This window comes from Akanthomyces muscarius, chromosome 3 (genome assembly GCF_028009165.1).
Source record: "Akanthomyces muscarius strain Ve6 chromosome 3, whole genome shotgun sequence".
Lineage (NCBI taxonomy): Eukaryota > Fungi > Ascomycota > Sordariomycetes > Hypocreales > Cordycipitaceae > Akanthomyces > Akanthomyces muscarius.
This window is the reverse complement of record NC_079243.1, coordinates 4197022-4212778: the sequence shown is the minus strand read 5'-3', so window position 1 is coordinate 4212778 and position 15757 is coordinate 4197022. Positions and strand designations below refer to the sequence as shown.

The 15757-nt window shown below is 50.6% G+C and overlaps 5 protein-coding genes across 6 annotated transcripts; 2 read left to right on the top strand and 3 right to left on the bottom strand.

Moving 5' to 3' along the window:
* Window positions 1-2323: 2323 nt before the first annotated feature.
* Window positions 2324-3635, top strand: LMH87_002772 (uncharacterized protein; the record flags this gene model as incomplete). The annotated part of the gene is made up of 3 exons (XM_056194282.1): window positions 2324-3283; window positions 3444-3534; window positions 3589-3635. The coding sequence occupies 3 exons, from the start codon at window positions 2324-2326 to the stop codon at window positions 3633-3635; spliced, it is 1098 nt and encodes a 365-aa protein (XP_056051235.1).
* Window positions 3636-5438: 1803 nt separating this feature from the next.
* On the bottom strand, window positions 5439-6616 carry LMH87_002771 (uncharacterized protein; the record flags this gene model as incomplete). The annotated part of the gene is made up of 3 exons (XM_056194281.1): window positions 5439-5476; window positions 5546-5578; window positions 5785-6616. The coding sequence occupies 3 exons, from the start codon at window positions 6614-6616 to the stop codon at window positions 5439-5441; spliced, it is 903 nt and encodes a 300-aa protein (XP_056051234.1).
* Window positions 6617-7325: 709 nt separating this feature from the next.
* LMH87_002770 (uncharacterized protein) lies at window positions 7326-9353 on the bottom strand (the record flags this gene model as incomplete). Its single annotated transcript, XM_056194280.1, has 2 exons — window positions 7326-9047; window positions 9147-9353. The coding sequence occupies 2 exons, from the start codon at window positions 9351-9353 to the stop codon at window positions 7326-7328; spliced, it is 1929 nt and encodes a 642-aa protein (XP_056051233.1).
* Window positions 9354-10185: 832 nt separating this feature from the next.
* On the top strand, window positions 10186-12212 carry LMH87_002769 (uncharacterized protein; the record flags this gene model as incomplete). Its single annotated transcript, XM_056194279.1, has 7 exons — window positions 10186-10337; window positions 10397-10752; window positions 10808-10980; window positions 11031-11234; window positions 11285-11428; window positions 11484-11723; window positions 11784-12212. The coding sequence occupies 7 exons, from the start codon at window positions 10186-10188 to the stop codon at window positions 12210-12212; spliced, it is 1698 nt and encodes a 565-aa protein (XP_056051232.1).
* A 1355-nt stretch (window positions 12213-13567) lies between these two features.
* LMH87_002768 (uncharacterized protein) lies at window positions 13568-14599 on the bottom strand (the record flags this gene model as incomplete). 2 transcript variants are annotated; one of them, XM_056194278.1, is made up of 4 exons in its annotated part: window positions 13568-13788; window positions 13924-14011; window positions 14106-14186; window positions 14504-14599. In XM_056194278.1, the coding sequence occupies 4 exons, from the start codon at window positions 14597-14599 to the stop codon at window positions 13568-13570; spliced, it is 486 nt and encodes a 161-aa protein (XP_056051231.1). The 2 variants fall into 2 exon arrangements, with proteins under 2 accessions (XP_056051231.1, XP_056051230.1); XM_056194277.1 differs by having other exon boundaries at window positions 13568-13767.
* Between the last annotated feature and the right edge of the window lie 1158 nt (window positions 14600-15757).

Sequence of the window (15757 nt, the reverse complement as noted above, 5' to 3'; positions counted from 1 at the left end):
AGAAATTCCTGCCAGCCAATTGTACACACTGATTCAGGGAAAGCCAGCAGACACTTTTCATACCTACCCCGTAACGATTGAGTGCAGTCCTCATGAGGGGTCAGTCCATTTGCGCGCGACGTTCGATTCAGACGTACTGTCTGCCAAATTCATTGATCGCCTCTTAACTCAATACTCTAGCGCTCTTGTGCACATTACTTCGAAGCCATGGGAACCCTTGTCTTCCATCCCTCTACAAAGCACAGAAGATGCGACACAGATATGGGCATGGAACGAGATTGTCCCTCGCCGGGAAAGTACTTGTGTCCATGAGATCATTAGTAAAAACCTCGCGAAGCGACGAGGTGCTGCAGCGGTTTGTGCGTGGGATGGAGAGTTGACGTATGAAGAGCTAGAGGACAACTCTACCAGGCTCGCTGGCCATCTGACAAGTCTCGGTGTACGGCCTGGGAAAACGGTTGCGCTGTGCTTCGAAAAGTCAAAGTGGGCGGTAGTGGCTACATTGGCAGTCCTCAAAGCCGGTGGCGCGTTTGTTCCGCTGGACATGTCTGACGCCGCGGGTCGGAGAGAGAATATCCTGGCTTGCGTGGGAGCAGAGGTACTACTGACCTCTGCCAAATACGCTACAACGCTTGCTAGTAGCGGCCGGGTTGTATTTGTGGTGCATGATCCGAGTTTGAAGGATTTATCACTACCTATCACTTCCGTAGCGACCGCAGATCTTCAAGGGCTGGAATCTTCTGCCGCATACGTCTTCTTCACGTCTGGGAGCACCGGGAAGCCGAAGGGGGTCGCTGTGGACCATGGCGCTCTCAGTACCAGCTGCATTTTCCATGGATCAGAAATGGGATTTAATGAGAGGACGCGGGCACTTCAATTTACGTCTTATACCTTCGATATAAGCCTGATGGAGATATTCACGACGCTCTTATACGGCGGCTGCGTTTGCGTACCATCCGACGCTGACAGGTTCAATAATCTCGAGCTGAGCGCTAGCAGCATGAAGGTTAACACCGTGTCTTTGACGGCATCTGTGGCGAGGCTTATAGAGCCAGACCGCATGCGCTCCCTGGAAACCATCATATTTGTGGGAGAAAACGCAACTGACGATGACTTCAAGAAGTGGAGGCATCTTCCTCAGATCTTCAACGCATATGGACCCACCGAATGCACTATCTTCTGTTCAATTAACAGAGTTGAGGTCAACAAAAATGCTAGCTCAGTCATCGGAAAAGGTGTCGGCTCAGTGTGTTGGGTCGTGTCTCCTCAGGATCACGGTAGGCTGGTGCCAATTGGAGCTGTTGGGGAGTTGCTTGTGGAAGGACCCGTACTGGCTCGAGGCTATTTGAACGACTCAGAAAGGACGTCGGCTGTCTTTCTTGAAGATCCGCCTTGGTTGGTACAGGGCATAGCAGGTTATGCTGGTAGAAAAGGTCGACTATACAAGACCGGCGACTTGGTACGTTACAACGAAGATGGATGTCTGACATACTGTGGACGGAAAGACACTCAGGTCAAGATCCGGGGTCATCGCGTGGAGCTGGGTGAAATAGAATGCCAATTACACGACTGCATAGCCGGGGTGAAGCATGCGGTCGTTATGGCCATTCCTCCAGGCGGACGGGACGCATTACCCGTGTTGACGGCTTTCCTGCATTTTAATGATGAGAGCTGCTCACCAAAGATGTATACTCGTACCATTTCGATCCCGCCGTCGACAAGAGCTATCTTAGCGGACCGCCTACCGGCGTATATGATACCCAGTATATATCTCGCTCTTTGGCGGCTGCCACTGAATACAGCTGGGAAGACGGATCGCAATCAACTTCGGAACATTTTTATCCAGCATTTTCAGGTACAAGGGAACAGAGAGGATGAAACACAGGAAGTGCAGCAACCGAATCGCCACCATGAACAAGAGGGGGTCAAGTCGCAAGATGGCCACCTGGCAGCAGGCGTATCCTCGTTGCTTATACCGTCGCCATCTCGTGACTGTACGAATGAGACAGAAAAGCGGATAAGGGCTACCTGGGCTACAGTACTCGGAATCCGCAGCGAGATAATAAGCGTCGATGACAACTTTTACGAAATTGGCGGGGACTCTATTCGAATCATTAGTCTCTTGAGGCTAATCCAGAAAGAATTTGGTGCTCGGTTGGGTCAGGCGTTGGTCAACAGTCGCAATACAACAATTTCCAAGATTGCCAATTATCTTGACAACAGGGATGAAGTGGGTTCACCATTTGACTTGGAAGGAGAAATAGGGGACGCATTGTCTTCGACCTGGGCCGCAGCAACTTCTCGGCCATGGTTCAGCCCAACAATGTCAGTTCATGCACCCGCTATTATTTTCCTGACGGGAGGAACTGGTTTCCTCGGCACACAGCTCCTACACTGTCTTCTTTCTTCGAATGCCGTCAAACGTGTAGTCGCTCTTGTTCGTGCTACCTCTGCTTCTCAGGGCCTAGAACGTTTGAGGCACGCAGCAGTCACGGCGGGGTGGTGGAAAGCAGATTATGAAACACGCATCGAAGCTTGGGTTGGAGATCTGGAGCTTGGCAAGCTTGGTCTGAGTGACTCGCAATGGGCTCAGTTGTCGGGCACATCGACCGTCGACAATGTCACGGCAATCATCCACAACGGCGCCATTGTGAACTGGCATATGGACTACGACAGGCTACGACGACCAAACGTTTTGGCCACCATTGAGCTTCTCAAGCTTGCAACCTTGTCCCGAAGCTCGCCACGATTTGTCTTTGTGTCTGGCGGCGCCATAGCTGACCTGGATACCAACCCGGGCAATACTATTGTCGCGGAGCAATTAAGCAGGAGTAATGGATACTCACAAAGTAAATTTGTCGCAGAGGCCATTGTTCGTCGCTTCATCTCGCAACTACCGTCATCTCAAAACCGGTTCTCCGTGGTAAAACCGGGTATGATTATTGGAACAGCCGACAAAGGAGTTGCGAATGTCGACGACTTCGTCTGGAGAGTCGTTTCCACGGCATCGCGCCTACAACTATCTCCCGTGGACCCCGAGGAGAGCTGGGTGCCGATTTCAGAAGCGGGTTTTGTTGCCTTGCAAACCGTGACTCAGATCCTTTCCGATGACACCTCGCCATACGTCAACATAGCAAGCACGTTTGGCCTCAGCTCTTCTGATTTTTGGGAACAGGTCAATTCAGAGTTGAATCATGCATGCGAGCCGGTACCATGGTCCGCCTGGGTCGAGCGTGCCCTCGAGGATATAAATCAGTCTGGCGAAGACCATCCGCTTTGGCCGGTGCAAGACGTCCTAAGAGGCAGAGACTCTAGCGCCATTTCAGTATCGTCACGCCTCTCACCTCCAGACACGGAAGTGCTTCGTAGCGCTGTCAAAGCAAATATGCGTTATCTTGGACGAGTTGGCTTCCTTGAAACCCGACAAAAAATAACTTTGCAAGGTCAACAACGGGGCGCACTGCGGGCAAGCTGCACTTCAATGCGCTGCCAAACGCAACCACCACAACAGTGTTAAAGCATTGCTCAACAGAGGTAACTAGCGCTGACGCCAAGGCGGGTTCTTTAGTTGATGAGCAAGAGAATTAGTAGACATTTTGACGAAATTTAGAATGACAGAGTGGAAAAGTTATTAAATAAGGTACTATTTTAAGAGGTTATTTACCTAAAGAATTACCTAAAAAAAAGAAGGTAAAAACTCTTTAATATAATATAATAGGTTTTATATCTATTTTATGATATTTTCTATATTTATATATTAAAAAAAGAGCCCTTATAAGTTTAGTTAAAAATATATTTTATTATAACTTTTTTTTAAATTAATAAGCTTTTTTAATTAATAGTATAGTTATATTTAAAAATTAATAATATATCAAGTTAATTTTATAATACTTATTTAATTTTATTATTTAGAATAATATTATATTTATTAATAGAATTAAAAAAATTAATTATAAATTAGTATTATAATTTTTTTTTTTAAATATAATAGTTTTATATTAAAAAGCTTAAATAGGTTAATATATAGACTTATTTAAAAATGAAAAAAGTCTAAAAAAGTCTAGTTATATTTTTTTTTCTTTTTAATTATTTATATATATATATATATAACTATATGTAATTATATAATAAAAAAATAATTTATAAATAAATTAATAAATTAAAAAAAAGATAGAAAAAAAGGAAAATATATAATAGCTACTATTTATTAGCTATTACTAACCTAACTACTAATCTGCTAGTTAGTAGCTTAATTGCTGCGGAGCATATAGGACGCGATATATTCTACTGCCTGTGGTCGTATACACTAACACTAGACGCAATCCATATTATATCGATAATTTCCTAGGCTTGCAGTGACAGGATCTTGGACACTCTTATTGTGCGCTTACGCACATCCTAAGCTGCATATACTTAGTTACCGGGACAATCTACCTTATTAGGGGCCGCTTATTGCCAGGTGGGGCAGGTGATGCACAATCTGGGCCCTAAAATCGACTTCTCATCAGTAGTGTCACAAGTTGAGCACCAATACTTCTTCCGCACTGTCACTAAGCAAATTTGCCTATACGATGATCGATAGCGCGGACGGTGCTTTGAAATTCGCCTACAGTGCGCCTAAGGGCGTTCAAACCGGGGACATTCAGAGGAATATTTTGTCCCCTTCGGATATACCATCTATCGAACAGCATACGATAACGCCGCGCAAGACCAGCTGTGGGAGCTTCTTCTACAACGACTTGATGCCGACTTGAAGCAGGACATCACCCATACCTTCTCCAGTCGTCAGCACATTGAGAGTGAGAGACAAAATACCGAAAAGCTCAAATCGCTTGCCAGGATTGATGGCCGATCTGACCAGGCGGGTCTTAACAACTGCAGCGTAGAGCAGCTTCGAACAATATTCGAAAATCGTGTTGGCGGCGCTCCGCTCAACGCAGATGCTCCTTGGTTTCCGTACTTTCTCTTCGCGGACAGGGACGTGCTTGAAGCAGCCGCTCGTAGTGAACATTGGGTCAAGATTGGAGAGGTTCATTATGAAAATTCAGCATACGATACCGAAAATCATCCTCGCCTGCGACAGAAACAGACGTACTGGGGATGGATGAAAGTCGCAACAGGAAGTTTATTTTATACGCGGTGTTCTTTGGATTTCATGACTCTGTACGATTTAGCCATGACCACTCGTGGCTTTGGTCCTTCACGGACAGACGACCTGTGTCCTGTCATGGACGATACGATGGTGGTTGATACCGAAACACGGCGGGAGCGAGTGGATAGGCTTAGAGCAGCTACAAGTGATCCTATGAATCTGGGCGAGTCCTAGCACAAATTAATATCAACCGACGCTTCCTGTGCTGTTTTCAATAGCAAAACGCGTCCGAGATGGAGTCGTCCGTAGCCGGATAGTGTGCGGGACCCCAAACGTCAACGTTCGTCTAGCTGCTATCGCCAACAACATTCGGGATCATTTGGTCTATGCGCAGATGATCTGGAATCAGCAAAATCCAACGGAACAAATTCTCAGCGGGGGGAGGTTCTCAACATTCTTTGACGCGACGTGACAGGTTCTGTTCATCTGCTCTGCTAGTTGCGAGCTGGCGGCCCACACTGCATGCCGTGATATGCACAGTCGTAATGCCATTGTCTCATGCTTCGCTATACGTATGTATCAAAACACTCTGCCTCAGGTTTATATAGACTCATTGTCTCGCAAAAAATCCTCCAAAGACGTGGTCACCACGCTCAAGTTCTCGTTGTCTAGCGTCTTCAACGTCCATGTACCGTCCACAGTATAAAGCTGGTAAATCCACCCAATGTACTCCCAAAAGTTGCTTAGTGACCCGCGCGCCCTCGCCGCGTGTGCCTCGTCTCTCAATTCTTCGACCGATCCCATCGCTCTTCGCCCAACACTCTTGCCCTTTACCTTTTCATATACATCCGCAATCTCCGTCAGCGAATGCGACTCTGAGCAGACCCTCCACATGCCCCCGTCCTCGGCGCCGTCCCGCGTCACAATCTCCGCAGCAAACTCCGCCGCGTCCCCTTCCGTCGTCCACTGCCACTTTTCCGAGCCAGAGCCCCAAATCTCCATGCTCTTGCTCTCCGGGTCCCACACGCCGTGGTTGCGGGGCGAAAAGTCGCCGTGGCCCGGCACGGAGAAGAAGACCTCGGCCAGTACGCCGCAAAAAATGTACATCGGCTTCATGGACGACGACATCTCGACGTGGCGTCGAAAGCTGATGTACGGGTCATAGCTCTCGGACTGGCCGAGCTGCATCTCGCTCCAATCGTAGTTCCAGCTTGCGGCGAGAAAGCGTCTTATGCCGCTGCGCTCGGCGGCGCGGAGGAGCAGCAGCTGGCCCTCGAGCTGCAGCTCGGGGATGCCGCTGTAGGCGCAGACCACGGCATCGACGCCGCCCGCGCATGCACGGTCCAGCGCGGCAATGTCGTAGTAGGTGGTGGACTGCACGACGCTCTCGAGCTGCGCGACCGTGGAGGCAGGGATGCGCTGTGGGTTCCGCGCCAGAGCGCGGACAGAGTGGCCACGGCGGAGGAGGCTGTCGACGAGCTTCAGACCAATGTTGCCGGTCGCGCCAGCGATGAGAACAAGCATATTGAAAGGAGGTTTTTCTGCAATTATGATAATTTGGATCTTTGTGTAGAAAAAGGTTTCCTTGCTGGGCTCTTGCTTTTATATAGAAATGCGCCGTCCAGTACTCGCTCTTGATAACCCTTTATAGCTAGCATTGTCCGCGTCGGACTCCGAGGCGTTGGCGGAATCTACGCGATCGGCACACCATATTCACAATACACATCGGAGCAAGCCGGTCGCGTATTTTCCTCGAAGTATAAGCCCATGCCCAGTTCCGACGACTTACCTCGACTCACTTCTTGACTGGTCTGGCTTTTGCGGCCTAGCCGCTCTAGCGACAAGTCCCGGCATTTTGGAAGCATCGCTGCCCGCGGCACATGATAGCCAACCAATCAGGACGTCAAAGAATAAAGAAGTGCATGAAAAGCTCGCATTCTGGGACTTAGAAATCACTTAGTATGCAGGGCAGTTTTTTAATCATAGTCCCTCTACCTCCCCTACGTTATTGAAGTCGACAGGTAGCATGGTATATTGCGTAGAGATTGTTGTTACTAGCCACGTGCAGCTCATGTAAAACTGAAAGACCGAGAAGAAAGTTGCCCTTACAAAATAAAAGAGAGGTTGTTTTCTTGCTTACATGCGTATTATTACTCTTTTTATAATTATATCAGTGGCATTTCTATATAGTCGGCGTAGCAGTGATGACCGTCCACTAACAGCCCCACGACACTCAACTGTAGCGGCAACAGCTTTCAGCACACAAGCAACGCTTATTGAGGCCCGACCAGTAGCTTTCCGAGTAATCTACCGTAATCTCGCTGCCTGCTTCAATGCCTTTACTCACCAAGATGATGCGCTGCGTGCTTTGCCAGATAAAGTGTTGAAACTGCGCATTTGGGTTGCAGCTGTGGTTGATGAAGCGCGTGTAGTTCCCCTGCCTCCCCTGCCATATCTGATAGGACCGCACCCCCGTCGACGCATTCATGACATCGAGATCCTCAACGCCCTTTGTGATGAGCCCGACAAACTCCCCAATAGCCACGCCGCGCTCCACGGACGTCAGTGCCAGCAACCCGTTGTTTCGCCCATCCTGTGTCCGAAACACCTGCACCGAGGCTGGTCGGCGCCGGCCGGAGCCAAACAGCGCTGGGAAACAGCAACACTGGTTGTGTTCTGGATCATCAGACTGCGTCTGGCCGCAGGCATGGCAGTTGGCCAGCGGCGCCGCAACGTTGACGGGTGGAACATAGCGCGGGTCGTCCCCATGCCACGCCAGCGTGTCGACAACTGACTCCTCCAGGTGCTTAAAGGCAGAAACGATTCCTGGCTCGCGGTAAGTGGATAAAAGGGGCACCGGATCGGAACCGTCCGGCTGTACCACCCAGTCGTGGGGGTGGCCCGTGAATGTGCATCTGGTACTTTGCCCGATGAAAGCCAGCAATTGGCGCCACTGCGGGTGCAGAGTGTCCGCGACCACCTCTAGGCGTGGCCGCAGCCGTCTGAGCGTATCCAAACCCTTTTGATTTAGGCCAATCCGATATTTACAAAGGCGGTAAAGCCCCATGCCCGAAAATACAAGGGCCGACCACCCGGCTGCATCTTTGACGTCCTTGTAGCTTCTCCAAACGGCCATTTTGTTTCGAAGCTCCTTCTCCGACCATTGGAAATCACGACACGCCTCCATCAACGCAGCTTTGCGGCACTTGGTTTGCGACATGGCGGGGTTTTCTGCGGCTAGACACTCGACGTACTCGTCAAATTCTTCTACCCAGCGTGCCTGCACGATGACCTCGACGGAGCGGCAGGTTCGGCTCGCCTGGGTCACTTTGCGGCAAACAACATTGCTGCGGCTGAACAATGATTCGGCGCCGGAGGAGGAGCTGACCGCCGTCGTGATGCCAAGGTCGGTTCGAGCGGTCGCGGGAATAATCTCGCGACTTGGGCCCTGGGCAGTGCCATCTGTCAACAATGTGCTGCCACTAGAGACAGAGGTCAGCAGCGCGAGTCCTTCTAGGAGCTGAGGTTCCAGAACGGCGCTACCATGAAGCTGGTCCCATAGGTTGGTAACGAATTTGGTCAGGGTCGGCTGCTCTAGGGTCAAGGATGCGGCTGCCTGTGTCTTGGCCCTCTTGGGAAAGCTGTCGATGACCTCCATCTGGCGATTGGTGTCAATGACATCACGCTCGGGCGCGGGGCGTAGAGCGCCGAGCATCCTGCGGGGAGAAGCGGTCCCATCGCCCGCGTGATTGGCGGCAGCGACTCGAGTGGCGGCGGATGGTACAGAGAGGGCCGGGGCAGCGTTGAAACCCACGGTTCCGTGTCCTGAGTCATCGACGCCGCCGCCCTGGTCGTCCAGATTCTCGCGGGCAGCCGAGCTCGGCGGCGGGGAAATGCACCCAGAAAGACGAGCAGACTTGGGTGCGGCGAGAATGCCTGATATGTCGACGATTTGCTATACAAAGCAGAATCACAAGGGAATGGTCAGGACAGAGCCTCGTGGAAAAAGTGCCTGGAGACGCAACTGCTGCGTAAAAGCGGAGGGGAGACGTACCGACACTATCGGGGACCCTTGGTCCCTGTTCCGCTTGCGATTGTCACTCTGGTTGTCGCCATTCTCAACAAAGGCTTCCAAGCGCAAAACTGGGTTTCTCAGGTTTTCCAGCGAGGAACAGTCCAGCAGCGCCTCTGCAAACTGATTCAGGATCTCGTCACTCAGGATCTGCCGCAGAGCTTCCAGCCGGTCCGGAGACACCACCATTTTTGGTTGATGCAGAGTCTACGTTCGTGCATCAGTGTGAAACAGTTGTAGTGCAAATGGACGGAAATACTGTTGGCGGTGGTGCATTTTTGGTGGCGGCACCGGCTTCCTCCGGAGGCCCCGGATTAGTTCGGGCAAAGAAACGGGGCGGTCGATAGTTTGCTGGTGCCAAGGCAGAGCCAGTACCAAAGCGGCGGTGACGCCCCATATCTAAATTCTGCCCGGGCAGAATTTTAAAGCTCCATGGTGGTTCTTTTTTCGTTGTCATCGACGGGGCGATCGAATCAGTAGCCTGGAAATGAGATGCTGGGCAATCATTCGTACGGATGCCGTGATCGGCGACAAAATGTATTGCGCCGCGTATCAACAGCCACAGAGTAAAGTTGTTTATCGAGTCAGTTAAATGCGTTTGTCAATACGGCGGAAGATTTCAAAAGGGCTCGGCTGCCTCATCTGTCAGGTCAGTGAATTAATACTCATTTCTGTGTATTTTTCCAGGCTCGGCAATCATGCCTAGTCGCCGCGCCAGTGTCATGCTGTGTTCGGTGAGGAGCACCGACGCCACTTTAATTCTTTTTTTCTCTCTCGTCTATATATATATATCTGTGTGTGTACTTGTCTGATGTACTCTGCTTTCTATGCCAAGTATAAATATACGCTACCTTCCCCCGACACTCCCCATCCCGTGCGCTGCAAACCCCGCCCTGTATCCAGCTCGCGCACTCAAGCTTTGCTTTTCTCTTTGTGTTTTATTGCAACCATGATGGGATCGAGTGGCTCTAGTCAATTTCGGCTCCAGCCGGAAAAATCTCGAGCTTCATATTCCTATGACATGGAGTCTGGATGGCGACGGTGGAGGCTGCTCCGGCCGGGCTGGGGCATGTACCATGATGTCAAGAGACGAATGCCGTATTACTGGAGCGACATCACCGACGCATTTACTTACCGCACCATAGCAAGCACGATCCGCATGTACTTTGTCAAGTAGGTTGAATACTCGGAAATTTGTGCCCCCGTTGCCCATTGGTACTGACACTCCCCAGTCTGCTCCCCGCCATAGCGTACACCCTGGACATGTACCGCCGCACTGGCGAGTTCTACGGCGTCAACGAAAGTCTGTTCTCGTCCGCCTTGGCTGCCATTGTGTTTAGTCTGCTCAGCGCCCAGCCACTTACCATCGTTGGTGTGACGGGCTTGATTTCGCTCTTCAACTTTACCATCTACGACATTCTCCAGCACTACGACGGCTCCATCTACCCGGCCTTCATGGCGTGGACCGGAATCTGGGCCGCCATTTTTCACTGGTTGGTAGCCATCTTCAACGCGTGCGACTACATGCGCTACGTGACCGACTTTTCCAGCGAGTCCTTCGGTCTATATGTCGGCATCATTTACCTCAGTGCGTCCTGTATTGTACATCGTCTGATTTTCTACCGCCCTAACCTCTGGAACAGTCAAAGGTGTCGAAGAACTGGTCAATGAGTTTCAGGGTGGTCTTGCGGCAGGATACCTGGCTTGCTTGATTGCCATTCTGTACTTTGGAACAGTGTACGCTTTGGAAAACACTGGATCAAGCACTATGTGGAAGGAATCGCTTCGAGGAGTGCTTGCCGACTATGCATACGTTGTGAGTACCTAGCTTTTAGTACACACCGCACCAGACTGATATCTGTCCAGTTTAGCACCATCTTTTGGGTTGGTTTTTCTCATATCCCTGGGCATCTCCGGGAAGCGAATATTGGACGAGTCCCGGTGACGAAGGCGTTTTATCCAACGCAGGATAGAAGCTGGTTGATTGCGTTTTGGAACCTCGAAACGAAGTGGGTTTTTGTGGCCATGCCGTTTGGCTTCTTGCTCATGCTCCTTTTCTACTACGATCATGTACGAATAAACCCAACATTACATAGGCAACTAGCTGACAGGGAACGCAGAATGTCAGCAGCATCACTGCCCAAGCCCGCCAATTCCCGCTCAAGAAGCCGGGTGGGTTTCACTGGGACTTTTTTCTCCTGGGCTGCACTACATTTGTCTCTGCTATTCTGGGTCTTCCGATGCCCAACGGCCTTGTGCCGCAGGTAGCTACTCCCTCTGTTTATAGGTTGTCACTGCCAGTGCTAAAAGTTGTACCAGGCGCCCGTTCATACAGACTCGTTGACTGTCTACAAGACAGATCTCAAGATCGTATCCACGTCCGAGGGAGAAGACACGGAGATTAGACGACCGATTGTTAGCGCCGTCGCTGTCGTGGAGCAACGTGTAAGCCATTTGTTAATGGGGCTAGCGTTGATCGGGACTATGACTGGCCCTTCGCTGGTTGTCTTGCACACTATGCCATCTGGCTTGTTCGCTGGCGTATTCTTTGTTGTTGGGGTACGTCTTACTCTTTTGTTGCCTTTTGCAGATGGTGTAAAGCTAACCGCGCTCACACAGTGGGGCTCGATCGAGTCGAATGGAATACTGCAGAAGCTGATATACTTGCAAAGAGAACAGCGCTTCATCCAACGAGATGATCCATTGCTGCTGGTACGGAGGCGCAAGATCATTCTCTATATTGGCGTGCAAATTTTCGGTGTCGCTGCTTGTGTGGCTGTCTCTCATACCCTTGCGGCAATTGGCTTTCCAGTGCTGATCCTTCTCCTGACCCCGTTGCGCATTATGCTGGTGCCGAAATGGTTCACGCTCAAGGAGCTGCAGATCTTGGATGATTTCACTGCAACAAGCAAAACGGTCCTGGCCAGTCTCGGTGGCAAGCCTGCCTTGCCCGAGGAATCCCGCCAAGAAGAATGGGGCTTGGAGCGCAGGCGGAGTGAGTCTCGTCACGGCGTCTCGAGGCAGCGGGCAGGGAGCCTGCATCTGTAGTGGCAACAACAGTGAGGCCAAAGACACGAATATGTTTTTTGCACGCGAAATTCGAGCTGGGAGAAAAAACATGCATTATATATACATGTATAAATTCGGACGGTAGATGATAGATCTACCACTTTTAATATTAATTGTGGTCTGTTGGTAAAGATAGGTACGTATTAATATGATAGTTAGTGATAGAATAAGTTTATTCGTAATGTTGCTAGTCTATGGTATAATACTCGTTTATGGCCTCCGCCTCACAGCTCGCGAGAGGCGTCAAATGGCAGCTATGCAAAAGCTCGTGAGAGACTCGCTTACAGCGTTTGAGGCACGGCTAGAAGCGAGGATCAACCCAGCAGGCCTTATGGGGTCCCAGACGACACACATTACCGCAACACCCGTCCATTTTGCCTAAAATACGCCGCCTCCGCCGTATTCTGCGTCGCTGATTACCCCCTATACCTTCTCTTGACTAGTCACACAGGCTTCTTTTGTGCCTCAGCACCTGCCTCAGCACCTGCCTCAGCACCTGCCTCAGCACCTGCCTCAGCACCTGCCTCAACACCTGCCTCAACACCTGCCTCAACACCTGCCCAGACAGCTGCTTCTACCTCTGCCACCTCAACAGCCGCCTCAGCAATACACTTTCCAGTACTGGCCTGGGCCTCCAATCTAGGTAGCTAGACAGGCAATACAATCATGACCTTCAACTCTGTAAAAGCCCCTGCAAAATGTGGTGGAACCTCTACTCCACTGTCTCCTAATTAGGTAAAAGCAGTCCTGCAAATTTCAGAACGGGCGATGTAAATTACAGGCCTCCGCAGTCACTGGCAGTACCTGTGCGTGACATATATGGGGACTGCATCCGCTAAACTGCAGCGCTTCAACGCACGGTCATGGTCCCTTGCTACCAAATGATTACCCACCCAGCAACCAAGCTTCTGTTTCGAGCGGCGCCAGGCTGCTTCTGAAAGAGCAACTAGCTGTCAATAGAAAACATACACCTCTTAGAGGTTGTCAACGTATTTAGAGGAAAAAAGGTTTACAAGGATGCTGATTGGGCCGGCGGAACGGGCGCCGATATTGCCATGGAAGGGTTGTTTACTTTTAGCAGGCTGGGGCATGTCCCGGAGACCGTCGCCGCCGACTTCAGGTTTCAGTTGTGCCTCGGCATTCATGTTAGTAGCTTGGCCCTTTGTGGAATGTATCCTGGTGGACAGATGACCTCGTTCAGGATTTTTAAGTGCATAAAGCTGAAGACAAGGTGGCTGCATTCTGTCACCACATCAGTCTAAATAGGGCTGGGCGGTGTATATGAGGTTGCCTAAGGGAACCAGTACAGAGCTGAAAACAGCTCTAGTTGAAGCCTATAAGTCGCCTAGTCCAAGACTAATAGGATTGCCCATCTGTAACTCTGGCCAGCTGCGCGAGCGCTCCTCCACATATGCATAAACGAGCTCCTGCAAATTGATATCACAGCACCCCCACACAGGCAATCGTCCCCAGTCTTCGCCAAGGTCGGGGAGGCGCTGGAGAAACCGCCCAATATTTTCCTCTGAAGGGTGTGCTACGCAGACAATCCAGCTGTCTATAAGCAGATGTTGATTATGATCAGGGATCTCAAGAAGGAGCTCAACCCGGCTGAGGCAGTTTTCTTTGGCCCCCAACAATTGCCGTCTCAACATGAAATCGCATTTCAACATGCGTTTGTTTTTGTACTTACACATCTCATTTGTGACCGAGGTCACTAAACATACAACTGCGAGGTACCAGCGACGGCGCGACAGGCCAAGACTCGAGCTTGTGTGCTTCTTTACATGACCAGCACAGAGACAATCAGACGTAGGCCAATCGAAGTCATTCCCCCAATACCATTGGGGGCCGTAGAACTAGCTTCATTCTTACCAAGGGTAGGGTTATCAAGGGCTGGTGGGTCGATCCAGGCCGTTTCGATCGTTTACTACTGATAGTGCTATGGCAGCAGAACTATAAAAATTAGCACCACGAGGGCTTTGCATTACTTACTCCGTATTCCTCGTAAAGGCCGCCCATTAAATCAAGCTGAATGAGCGCAATATATGAAATGTTTATCAAGGGTGGGGGCTCGCTTCACATCCTCTTCGGAGAATTGGGCATGTGGTCGTCCGCCCACGTTTACGGGCTTTTTACAAGCCCGCTCGCAATGTTTACTCCGACATGATTTCTCGCAATCGTGCTCGAGGGGCGAGGCCTCACGAGCTTACACATTACATGGCCCCATCCGGGAGCGGTGCGGGACTTTTGTAGTATCGGCAATAACTAACCTTGTTGGAGAGGCATGGCGCCACATCACCTGGCAACTTGGCGTAGTTGGACAGAGCTTTGTGCTGCGCGTTGAGCGGGCAAGCGAAACGGCTCATTGTTCGTTTTTTTTCTCTCGTTGGCTGAGCGTCGCTTTTCCGTGGTTCTCTCAAATCCACTCGCGTGTTTTCATCTGCGCCTTGCGACTGTCTTGACTATTCTTGTCGCTACCCTGTGGTCAGGACCGAAAGCTCCTTTAACAAAGCCTCCTGATTCAAGAGTAGCGATGTTAGTGGTACCAGACGCACTTAGTCAGTCACCGCGCCGCGGCCCCGCCGAATCATCGCCACTACGCGATCGAATTGCCTGGCCCCCACTCCAGACAGCCCCCACGAGGCCTTGGCCCTCGCATAGCATGCCGAATTTTTATTTGTACAACACCGCCCAGGATTTCAAGGACGGACTTGCTGGTACTTGTGACTCGTCCTGCTGGTTTGAGCTGAGAACGGCGGTGCTCGTCTGCCCCAGGCGGACCCCGCACTCTGCCTACAATTCACTTACAACTTCCTTCAGCCTTACATGCCATCCATCCCATGCCCATTTTTTGTGTTAATTTGATTTGCGTTGACCATATTTTGGTCAAGACAGTGTAAAGTACACTCAATACGCTCAATATGGTTATGGGCTAAAAAGTATTTAAAGACCCGCCATTCGAGCATATTTGGGTCTTTGAGTTTTCTTCAATCAACACCATAGCCTTTACAACTACTGTGCAAGAAGACTTATACGTTCTACACAACCCGGTAAGTACACAACCCAGTAGAAAACCCAGCGTACCGCATTATTTTTCAATGTCAGCGCAGTTAAATGACTCTAACAAAGTTACCAGGTGTCAGTATTTTGCAGCCTCTTGCTGCGTTCAGTGGCAGACAGCATCGTCTTCCACGACCCATCAAGCTCCGTGACAACAGTGCGAAGGCTACATTATGTATGCCAAAATTTCAGCATTTGCGCTCGCATGCGCTTTTATGTCCCTTTCTGTGGGTGCGCAGAGCACCGAGGGGCAGCAGGAGGTGAAAGCTCCAGCCACCTGTTACCCAAATGGCGATGGAGGCCCCGGCTGGTGCGGGTACAATTGCAAGTGCTCCAGAGCACGGGACTTTCTCAGGGGCCAAGGAGCCGGAAAAGGATGCAACTGCTGGGAGAATACAAACCCAGGCAACTACGGTGCAGGTTGCAGCAACAAGGCTGGGTGTTGCAACATGTTTGTGTACAGT